At 35.5% G+C, this 12,302-nt stretch overlaps 2 protein-coding genes across 2 annotated transcripts; both read left to right on the top strand.

The window, feature by feature from the left end:
* Positions 1–1,298: 1,298 nt before the first annotated feature.
* Positions 1,299–2,333, top strand: LOC110757601 (putative F-box protein At5g60060). Its single transcript, XM_021959260.2, has one exon. It carries the CDS (start codon positions 1,299–1,301, stop codon positions 2,331–2,333), a length of 1,035 nt encoding a protein of 344 aa, XP_021814952.2.
* Positions 2,334–5,739: 3,406 nt separating this feature from the next.
* Positions 5,740–7,157, top strand: LOC110757602 (putative F-box protein At5g60060). The gene is made up of 2 exons (XM_021959261.2): positions 5,740–5,749; positions 6,163–7,157. Exons 1-2 carry the CDS (start codon positions 5,740–5,742, stop codon positions 7,155–7,157), a joined length of 1,005 nt encoding a protein of 334 aa, XP_021814953.2.
* Positions 7,158–12,302: the final 5,145 nt, after the last annotated feature.

The following is a 12,302-nucleotide window of genomic DNA, read 5'->3' as shown; positions in this document are numbered from 1 at the left end:
GAATGATGATGGGTGCCGAAGGCCAAAGGCAGATGCCGAATCATTGGGGGGATGTGAAAACATCGCACGCGCCGAATGATGATGGGTGCCGAAGGCCGATGGCAGATGCCGAATCATTGGGGGGATGTGAAGAACATCGCACGCGCCGAATGATGATGGGTGTCGAAGGCCAAAGGCAGATGCCGAATCATTGGGGGGATGTGAAGACATCGCACGCGCCGAATGATGATGGGTGCCGAAGGCCAAAGGCAGATGCCGAATCATTGGGGGGATGTGAAGAACATCGCACGCGCCGAATGATGCAAGGGTGCCGAAGGCCGTAGGCCGATTGTAGGAGGTGCCGAGGTCATGGCTCAAAAGGGTGCCGAGAGCACTCGTGAAGGAGAACGACATAGCATTTTGTGTCGTTTCCCACAGACGGCGCCAATCTGTTGGCTTTAAATCTGAACAGATAGAGATGAGTGCAACTTACAAATGAGATGGACAATCGAGAGACCGATTGAGTATTTGATGCCGATTCTTCCTGTCCTTGGATGCTGATCCTGAATAGAAAGAAGTCGAGACTCGTAAGGTCTATGGTACCGGTGTGGAACCAGCCTAAGACCCTCCGATGCCGAAGTAAGTTTGTCGTTTTAAGAGCTCTTGCTGTTGACCATATAAAAGTATAAAAGTCAAGCTGAAAAGTCTTACCCCTTTGTTGATGGTGAAGGGGTGTATTTATAGAGGGCATTTGGGATGCTTGTGGTGTTCATTTCCGATGTGGGACTCGTGGGAGGGCCCTGTGAGGTTGACACGAGTCCTTAGATATTTTGGGCGGGTGCTTCAAGGCTGATTATGTACAATCGGTATGGGGTGCCGATTGTAGACGAGCTGGGCCTGTATCGGTTGTTTGCAGCTTTGAGACAATGTCATCGGTAGCCGATGCCGATTGTTCGAGGCCTTGGGTACTTGGGTGAGCTGAAGTGATCCACGTGTCGTTGTACGAGTGGAGGGTCAGATATGGTACAAACAATATCTTAATTATGCATACATCAAATTATGTACATCTTTTTTAGGCCAACTGTTCAAACTTGATCTTTATTTTGCATAGTTCACTTAGATGCATGACATGACATGCCATGTTATCTCCATATCTCATACTATTATTTACTTAAACGTATATTTAATTCTTCATGACATGAATAGAGATAACGGGTCTTTTTTTTTTCTTTCTTTTTTACTTTTTTTGGGTTTGTTTCGTGCATAAAAACTGTTTTATTAATATTGTATCTGTAATTTATATATGTTTTTACGTAACTATGGTCTCTCTAATTTATTTATTTTCTTCCATCTTCTCAGATTGTCATCATCCTCCAATGCTCTTGATTCATACTGCAAAAATAGGTACATGGAATTTATACAATCCCATGACTGACAATGTCCTTGATGTGCAATTCAAATTGCCAAAGAAGCGATTTTGTGGTTTCGCAAAAGGATGGTTAATAGCTATGAACATGAATTTGGTAGTAACCCTCATAAATCCATTTTATAGGGTTAAAGGGAAGAAAAAGAGAGAAGATTCCATCATCAATCTTCCTCCGCTAGACCGTAATTATGGTAATTTTTTGCATGAACAAGTGATTGCCGCCTTTGTCATCAAGGCTACAATATCAGCAGATCCAATATTAAATCCCAACGATTGCATTGTTGTTGTTATGTATGAGGGAAGTGGTAAATTGGCTTTCATCAGACTCAATAAAGACACAACATGGACTTACGTTGATGAAAGCCTATCCTTTATTCAAGATGTTGTTCATATTGAAGATAAGTTTTATGTTGTTAAAGAAGGGGGTACACTTTTTTCTTTTGATATTACTAGTCAGTGTATCTCCAATAAACAATTAGTTGCGCAGGGCATCGAATCTGATGAGGTGCAGAAGACATATCTCGTGGTTTTAAATGATAAAGAATTATTGATGGTTCTAAGGTATATTACATTTAAAGATGGATGTCGTGTGACGAAGAAAGTTGGAATATTCAAATTGAATTTTGACAAGTATGAGTGGGTTGAGAAAAACACCTTAGGAGATGTTGCTCTCTTTTTGGGTGATAATTTTTCAATATCTGTAGTGGCTTCGAATTTTTCAGGATGTCGATCGAATTGCATATACTTCAACCATGATTATGAACGTATAGAAGGCGGTTATGACAAAAAGCCTTTGCGTCGTGATTTTGGTGTTTATGATGTTGAACGTCAAAGCTTTTCACAACCTTACACCCCAGATGCTAAGGCTCTTATGGAGAAGACCATGCAACCTCCATATTGGGTAGATGTACCAACTTTTCTTTTGTAAGAAAATAAGAAGATTACTTGTTATATTTCTTCTTACTCTTTGCATTAGGTTTAGTCTTTAATAATCCCAATGATATTCAGAGAAGTTCTCTCATGCATTACAATTTACAAGAGACGAGAAGAATTTCTAGAAAATTTGTTGATACTCAGATGTGTTGCGGTTCTATTATTTAGTGACTAATGTAATTTTTTTTTCCCCTCTATTATTAAGCATGTGCACTTGCTCAAATGTAATTGTTGGTATGTTTGATTGCAACTTACTTTAATGTTTGTGTAATTTTTTCTGTGCCGTAAGAGAAAATCTGAGGAACTAAATCAATAGCCAAACTTGGCCAATAGGGTCTTCCTACTTTTGACCCAAAAAAAAGTCAAAATCAAAATCAATAGCCAAACTTGCTCGTGATACACAGCCTTAGGAAAAAAGAATTGATGGATCGAATGGCTCAGGCAAAGTACTTGAAAATCAAGGACAGCCCATCTCATTTTCCAATTCTAAGCTACATTCACCAAGAAAATCAATTGACCCAATTAAACATTAAGAATATGGGCTATGCCAGAAAAAGAAAAAAATAATAATTCCAATGATGGAATATCTATAATTAAATGCAAATTCATAAACTGAAGCACGAAATCGAAGAAATAAATGCAAATTTATTGTAAATTTACAACGAGATCAACTCCTAGCAGTATTGTGATAAAGAAAAAAAGGTAATCGTCTTAAAGGTTATTATGGGAAGACAGAAACAAAAAAAAATAATTAAAATAATTAAAATCAATATTGAAGAAAAACCCATAGGGAGCCATCTTTGTTTGCAAGAACTCTAATGTTGTTTGTGTAATTTTTTGTCTTCTGTAAAAGAAGGGACTGCCCTAGGGCTAGGATGGTATGGAATTCTGTTGTTAATTTACATTCCTCTCCTCACTTCTTCCTATCTGAGCTAAAACCTTGGTTCCTAGGCAACTTGCTCTCTAAGGTTAATGGACCTGATGGTATTGGTTGGAATATTGTTTTTGCCATTACTTGTTGGTATATCTGGAATTAGCGTAACAAGCAGATTTTTAACATTGCAGTGGATTTTCCTTTTAATCCTAGGAAAACCATCTTTACTGCGGTTGTTGAGTGGGTTAAAGCCGCTATTGGCTCTGGCAAGAAACCTGATAGAGTACTTGTCTTTTTGGCTTGGGAACCTCCTACAATTGGTCAACTTAAGCTGAATGTGGATGGTTCTAGAAGGGCTGCCACTAATATTATTGGAGCAGGAGGTGTTATCCGTGACTCCTCAGGTGACTGGATTGCCGGGTTTGCTGTGAATTTGGGCCAAGGTCATATCTTGGAGGCTGAGGTTTGGGGCCTATATTTTGGGCTAAAACTTGCTGTTGAAAAAGGTGTCACTAACCTTGCTATTGAAATGGATGCTGCTGTTGCTGTCTCACTTGTTCAACAAATCAATTCATTGCAATGCCATCCTCTTGCTGCTTTGGTGCATCAGTGGCGAAGCCAGGATTTCATGTGTGTGGGGGCCTCTTACAAATTATAAAGAATCAAAAATTCGAACTCACAATACATACGAAAAATAGTATGTATATATATATCACATATGTCAAGAATTATATTGCTTATTGGTTGCAATCATAATTGTCCTCAACAAAGGGATAGAAAAATACATTCTGAGCAAGAAAAATTGCAAGAGATAGACAAATAGTAGCGATTTAGCAAATATCTTTAAAGCTTTTTCCCCCATTAAACCAATAGAAAGAAAAAAATCAAAATTTCACAAACTGAAAAAAACCTTAGGTCCCTTCATGCATTCATATCATATATGAAAAAATGTTTTATGTAAAAATATTGACTAAGTATGAAAAATAGTTTTTCGGAATAATCATTTTCTCAAGATAATTTTTGGCGGCTTTTATTCCTTACACATCAAATAAGAAAACTTGATTTTATGGGATTTTAGTATGAAGTATATATTAACTTAATGAGCCATCATTTTTAGCCTAAATCGTATTTTGCACTAAAACCGATTTTTCATATTTTGATTTGGTGGGAATGTGATTTTTTAGTATTTTTATTTGAATCCAAATAGGGGGTACTTCCTTATTTACATTGTAAACTTAAGTAAATGGAGTAATATAAAAATAAATGAAAGTAAAAGGAGAAAGACATTTACTTAAATGTTGAAAATGAAAATAAGGTAATTTGTACACTTGGAGTGCACCACTACCAGCTGAGTACATGAGAAATTTGAAGTACCTCCTTGTGCATTAATAGATCCTCCACAACACATGTGGGTACATATCAAAACATAAAGTATTTGAAATAATATACATATACAAATACATAACAGTATATTAAATTTAAAATATTAAAAAATTGAGTGGGGGCCTGTGACCACACTGGTCCCAGTGTGGCTCCGCCCCTAGGTGCATAGTTGTTGTGATCTCATGCGACAAATTGGAACTTGTCACCTTGTCCACATTTACAGGGAAAAGAATTGTGTTGCCGATTGTTTGGCAAACTGGAGTTATAATCTGGATTTGGGAATTTGCTTCTTTGATGAGGCTCCTGTCTGGGTTAGCTATCTGTTGCTGGATGACTTACTTGGTCTTGCTAGGCCTCGACTCATGTGCGGGGCTTAGTTGTTTTCTGGGGGTTTCCCTTATTTCACCAAAAAAAAAAAAAAAATCTAAGGAACTAAATCATGTGGTCCATATACAGAAACTATAGGCCAAGCCCGGCCACCTTGATGGGTCAAATGCCTCAGGCAAAGTACCTTTTTTTTTTGGGTCGTACTTGGAAACCAAGAAACATCATGAATATCCAGAAAAAAGAAGGAAAACTTCTAACACTACAATTTTTCGTTACCAAATTTGTTTTAAAAAGAAAACAAAATTGAAGAAGAGTTCAACGCCTTTAGATCAATGAAAGAATTGGTTTAACTATGCTTGGGACATGTTACAATTTTTTAACGAATATTCATCTTACGAGTATGCTTAAAGTTGTGAAATTACAATTCAACGGAAAAAGATTTTGTTTCCTGTTTAGTTTCCTTCGTGGTTTTAGATTCCTATTTCAATTTCTACTTGATTTAGGATTTTTTTTATTTTAATCATATTTTCTACCTGTGTAACCCCAGGTCTTATGCATTATCGTGGTTTTAGATTCCTATTTCAATTCCTACTTGGTTTAGGATTTTTTTTATTTTGATCATATTTTCTACCCATGTAACCCTAGGCCATATGCATTATAAATAAGACTTTTAGGGAGTCATATTATTTGTCTGTGAGAGTATGCTATAAGCCAAATTCTGAGTGAGTGTGAAGAAAACACCTACATACGATCTTCAATCTTCTTCTTCTGGGTTCTCACCAAAACAACAAAATCTTCTTCTTAAGTGTTTGAACGTATGGCTTCAGGTATGTTTTCTTAAAATCAAATTACTGTTCTGTTAATGTCAGTATTTGGTATTATGATATCTTAACTATGCATACATCAAATTGGTATTATGTACATCTTTTTTAGGCCAACTGTTCAAACCTGATCTTTATTTTGCATAGTTCACTTAGATGCATGACATGACATGCCATGTTATCTCCAGATCTCATACTATTATTTACTTAAACGTATATTTAATTTTGCATGACATGAATAGAGATAACGAGTCTTTTTTTTCTTCTTTTTTTTGGCTTTTGAAAGTACGACATTCAATACTTTTTTTGGGTTTGTTTCGTGCGTAAAAACTGTTTTATTAATATTGTATCTGTAATTTATATATGTTTTTACATAACTATGGTCTCTCTAATTTATTTTTTTTCTTCCATCTTCTCAGATTGTCATCATCCTCCAATGCTCTTGATTCATACTGCAAAAAAAGGTACATGGAATTTATACAATCCCATGACTGACAATGTCCTTGATGTGCAATTCAAATTGCCAAAGAAGCGATTTTGTGGTTTTGCAAAAGGATGGTTAATAGCTATGAACATGAATTTGGTAGTAACCCTAATAAATCCATTTTATAGGGTTAAAGGGAAGAAAAAGAGAGAAGATTCCATCATCAATCTTCCTCCGCTAGACCGTAATTATGGTAATTTTTTGCATGAACAAGTGATTGCTGCCTTTGTCATCAAGGCTACAATATCAGCAGATCCAATATTAAATCCCAACGATTGCATTGTTGTTGTTATGTATGAGGGAAGTGGTAAATTGGCTTTCATCAGACTCAATAAAGACACAACATGGACTTACGTTGATGAAAGCCTATCCTTTATTCAAGATGTTGTTCATATTGAAGATAAGTTTTATGTTGTTAAAGAAGGGGGTACACTTTTTTCTTTTGATATTACTAGTCAGTGTATCTCCAATAAACAATTAGTTGCGCAGGGCATCGAATCTGATGAGGTGCAGAAGACATATCTCGTGGTTTTAAATGATAAAGAATTATTGATGGTTCTAAGGTATATTACATTTAAAGATGGATGTCGTGTGACGAAGAAAGTTGGAATATTCAAATTGAATTTTGACAAGTATGAGTGGGTTGAGAAAAACACCTTAGGAGATGTTGCTCTCTTTTTGGGTGATAATTTTTCAATATCTGTAGTGGCTTCGAATTTTTCAGGATGTCGATCGAATTGCATATACTTCAACCATGATTATGAACGTATAGAAGGCGGTTATGACAAAAAGCCTTTGCGTCGTGATTTTGGTGTTTATGACGTTGGACGTCAAAGCTTTTCACAACCTTACACCCCAGATGCTAAGGCTCTTATGGAGAAGACCATGCAACCTCCATATTGGGTAGATGTACCAACTTTTCTTTTGTAAGAAAATAAGAAGATTACTTGTTATATTTCTTCTTACTCTTTGCATTAGGTTTAGTCTTTAATAATCCCAATGATATTCAGAGAAGTTCTCTCATGCATTACAATTTACAAGAGACGAGAAGAATTTCTAGAAAATTTGTTGATACTCAGATGTGTTGCGGTTCTATTATTTAGTGACTAATGTAATTTTTTTTTCCCCTCTATTATTAAGCATGTGCACTTGCTCAAATGTAATTGTTGGTATGTTTGATTGCAACTTACTTTAATGTTTGTGTAATTTTTTCTGTGCCGTAAAAGAAAATCTGAGGAACTAAATCAATAGCCAAACTTGGCCAATAGGGTCTTCCTACTTTTGACCCAAAAAAAAGTCAAAATCAAAATCAATAGCCAAACTTGCTCGTGATACACAGCCTTAGGAAAAAAGAATTGATGGATCGAATGGCTCAGGCAAAGTACTTGAAAATCAAGGACAGCCCATCTCATTTTCCAATTCTAAGCTACATTCACCAAGAAAATCAATTGACCCAATTAAACATTAAGAATATGGGCTATGCCAGAAAAAGAAAAAAAATAATAATTCCAATGATGGAATATCTATAATTAAATGCAAATTCATAAACTGAAGCACGAAATCGAAGAAATAAATGCAAATTTATTGTAAATTTACGACGAGATCAACTCCTAGCAGTATTGTGATAAATAAAAAAAGGTAATCGTCTTAAAGGTTATTATGGGAAGAGAGAAACAAAAAATAATAATTAAAAGAATTAAAATCAATATTGAAGAAAAACCCATAGGGAGCCATCTTTGTTTGCAAGAACTCTAATGTTGTTTGTGTAATTTTTTGTCTACTGTAAAAGAAAATCTAAGGAACCAAATCAATAGCCAAACTTGGCCGATAGGGTGCTCATGATCTAACCAACAAGAGAAAATTAGAATTTCATATAAAGATTATAAAATATAAAACACCACCAATATCTAACGCCATTATTACAAATAACCCTCACAACAAAACAACACCACCACAACCACACCATACCTAAACATACTTAAAACTGAAATTTAAGAAAACATATCAGCCACTTCGGCGTCCATGGTTGCCATGGCATGAATGCTCATCTTTGTCAGCTTGTGTGAAATACACTTTCCAGCACAATGGGCACATAAACTGCCCGTCATACTCTTTTCGGTGTACTTTCTCACCATGCCGCACAAATCCGTTCTTTTTTTCGATTTCCCTACGACAAAGGTAGCATCGGTAGATATCACAGTCGGTGTGCCTTAATTCCACATGTTTATTGAGATCGTCTTTGTTAACAGACTGATAATCACAAAGGTTGCAATCTCCCATCTACAACCAATGAAAAATATAGCATTAAATTTTAATGTCTCCAAATTACACTTCACTGAGTGACTGCAAGTCATTATAATAAGGACACAAAAAAATTTAAAAGACTATAAAGTTATAAACTAAGAGTAAGAGATATATATACCACTTTTAGTCCTTTAGAAACACTCCCAAATGGGCTCTTACTTTACTTGCAACAAAGATATTAATAATAACAATTTGGAAGAGAATAAACCCTTCCCTATTAGTGTCCAAATGGAGTTCCAATCTTATCACAAAGGATTAAGTAAGAAAGTAAATATGAAAAAAATGATGAGAAATTTTCTTGAGATTCTGTAATGTGAACCCGCACGAGTCTCTTCATTGGATTCTCTGTTTGATGCCACAACAATAGATACAGTGAGGAAGACCATAATAACCGATACAGAAACAACTAGACCTCAAAGGCAAGGCTTGAATAAGGTTCTATACCGGACAAAAGCCATACGTTAACTTGACGATAAGAATGCTACCGTTTGCTATATATAAACCCACTTCATTTATACATAAGCGATAACAAATAAGGAGGATTCAAACACTTAATCCCGAATACAGTACTAATTCCTTTTAATTACTCAACTTGAGTTATAAGCATTTTGTAGTCAATAATAATTGTCCATAGAACCTTTGGAACTTACATCTGCCCATAGACTCTGTTTCCATCAGAATTTTTTGGTCTGAAATCTTGCTAACCGAGAAACAAGAAGAGGCTTTGTGGTGGGTCACCTGGTCTCTATTATTTGGTAAGATTTGTCTGTGAAGAGGTCATGTTGATCTTTGAAGACAATTTGCATTTGAATTAATTTTTTACTTGATCCAACATTGCTAAATTTGATTACTATACTCTATTAATTTACATATCACATTAACTATGAAGGCAAAAAGTAAAATGCAAATTGTCCATTCAATTCAAACTAGAAATGAAGGCTTGCAAAACACTGTTTCATTTCATAAAATAAGCAGTAAATAATACATTTAAAAAAAAAAACATGTATATATATGAATTCATAAGGTTAATAGGCGGTATAAAAAAACTAAGAGGTTGGCTTGAACAAAGGTTTTACCTTTCCAGCAGCAAAGAAGAAGCACACACTTGGTTGGCGAAGTATCAGAAGATTTGTGTTGTTAAAACTACCACCCAGCAGTGCTAGTGCTCCCTCTTATGAGACTTAAGCCTCTTGGTCGATGCAGTCCTTTTAAAGTGGTTTGGTGGGGTGAAATGAATTATGAAAGGGAGAGGTTTCTTCGTTCCTCTCGGTAATTAATTTTTACCAGTGGTGGCCACTACGTTTCTCCAAAACTATAACTCAACTGATATAAATCAGACCAGAAGCAGAGAGAGAGAGAGAGCTACTGGAGTGGAGAATGGCCTCTGTAAAAGATTGATATTCATAGCTAATTAAAACCATCAACATAGTAATTATTAATTTGTAAGAGACTTTAAATAAAAAAACAACTCATTAGTTGAAGAAGAAGTAGCATAGCTATTAGCTATAGTTAGCATGTTTCCCTTGATAGTGTATCTTCCAACTCCTCCATAAGTTAAGTCCATAAATAGATAAATAGAAAGCTCTCATTGAGGTCAAAGTGAGTAGTCCAGCATCCTATAAATGTGTGTGAGAGAGAGACTTGCTATTTGATCTCTAAGATATAATATCCCCATGATCAAGGTGGGCCCCACCTTTTCTTTGGGCAATCTTTTTGGCTTTCAATGCAGGAGGAGGGAGGGATACATTATACATACATGTCACTATCTGGGTTATATCGTATATATATTGGTTTCATTTCTTTAGCACCAGAGAGAGAGTGATCATCGTTGTGAGATTTTTGCCATTATCGCATGCAGATGCAGTCCGTAGGTACGTATAGGTGAGCATTAGAGGGGGTGTGGATCATAAATATATACTTTGTTTTTCAGCTAGCATCATGTTTTAGCACAGAAAAAGATGAGTAAAACATTTGTTGACCAAATCGAAATCAAATTACATAAAGCCACAAACTCACAAACATATATCTCCTTGTCAGTCGATCATAACTAGACTAGTTGGCATGCATGACATTGCCAATGCGGGCCCCTACTTCACAATTACTCATCCCCCATTAGTCAAATATCAGTCATTACAACAAACTTACCCATTCGTAGCCTAGGGTTTGAAACTTTCTTATTTGTATATGTATTAATATTATCATAAATTCACTTGCTTCTTGAGCTCATTAATTTCATTCTGGATTGTCCTGACTCTCCTCCATTGCCCACAATGTGTAAACAAACAGGCCACCCATCAAAGCAATTGTCCTTCTCTCCAATACTCCAAACTCCCCACCACCCGCAACTGCATCCTAAATCCTAATCCACACCCACAAATTCAAAAAGAAAATCAAAAATCCAAATTTGAAAAGGAAGAAAAGCATGTAAACATTGGTAAAGTTTTGATTTTGAAATGCATGCAGAAACTAGAAAATGAGAGTGAAATGAATTACTAAATTGAATTGTACTTGCCTTGGTGTCCAGTAAAAATGGCAATGTGGCATCTGTGAGTGGGAGAGAAGTTGACTTTAGGTGGTGAATAAATGTGATAACGATGATGGTTAGAGTTGGACTTGGTTAGTGGTTAGCTGACTTGGCAATTAGTCGGGTGCAGATTATTTAAAGTTGGTAAGAATGGTTAGTTTCTTATCCTAACAACTCAGCGGTCTGTTAAGCTTGTGTAATTATAGTATAAATAAATACTCTATGGTTAGTGTAAGAGATTCATTATGTACTATAAAACTCAGAAATTACAGAAATAGATCATAGAGTATTGTATAAAACTCAGTTATTAATATAGAGTTTTCTCTCTATATTAATTCTTCGTAGCTGTAAAGGACCCACTAATATAGTGGTTTGGAAAAATTGTTTTCCCAAGCGGAGCCAGAAATTTAAGTGAGAGGTGGCACATTTAAAAATTCAAACTCTTTTTACTTTCTCTATAATATTACTATAACTAAATATCCGTACAACAATATTTGAGGAGGGGCACATGCCTTCCTTGGGCATGCATTGGCTCCACCACTGTTTTCCAAGAAAGGCATTGGGTTCGAATCCTAGTATCTATGTAGTGTGTGTGAGTTTAGTATACAATCGCCCCTCTCAATAGGAAAGGTCCTGAAAAAAAATTCTTCATAGCTCTTCTCCATTGTTTTTCATTTCTTTGTTCTCTGGCTTCTGTTATCATTATGGTGGTGGTGATGAGCTTTTGATGACTAGTCTGGTTGAGTCCTTGGCAATACTGGGTTTTTTAGGGATCGAAGAATGTTCAATTTTTGAGAGACATTGAGTGGATTTTTTGGGGAAGAATACGGAGTTTGAGGAAGCTTTGGTAAAAATGTGTGACATGCACAAGGAATTTTGTTTAAGAAATAAAGTTGGCCTGCCATTTTCATGAAGCATTAATATGATCAATTTATTCTCTCATTTGCACATGTGGGTTAGACGACTTGATATCAGGACAGTGAGTCCGTTCTCATTTGATTTTTTTTTTTTTAAATCATTTTTGTTGGGTTTTAGTGGAATCCATCACATCACATTGCTACATGATTAATATTATATATAGATAGCATGTTGCATTTTTCTCATTTAACCTTTTTTAAAAATCATGATTATTTTAACCAAATGGAGAACACCATTATATTTGTTTGTCTATTTGAAAACAATTAGATGTGTGAATTATAAGAAAAAGTTATCAGCTAAAGTATATTTGTGCATATTAACAGTTTCTC

The sequence above is a fragment of the Prunus avium genome, chromosome 2 (assembly GCF_965620075.1).
Source record: "Prunus avium chromosome 2, drPruAviu1.hap1.1, whole genome shotgun sequence".
Lineage (NCBI taxonomy): Eukaryota > Viridiplantae > Streptophyta > Magnoliopsida > Rosales > Rosaceae > Prunus > Prunus avium.
This window is presented reverse-complemented; position numbering and strand designations above follow the sequence as displayed.

Coding starts and splice junctions, on each gene's coding strand:
- LOC110757601 (XM_021959260.2), top strand. CDS start 1,299: ATGGTCTCTCTAATTTATTTATTTTCTTCCATCTTCTCAGATTGTCAT.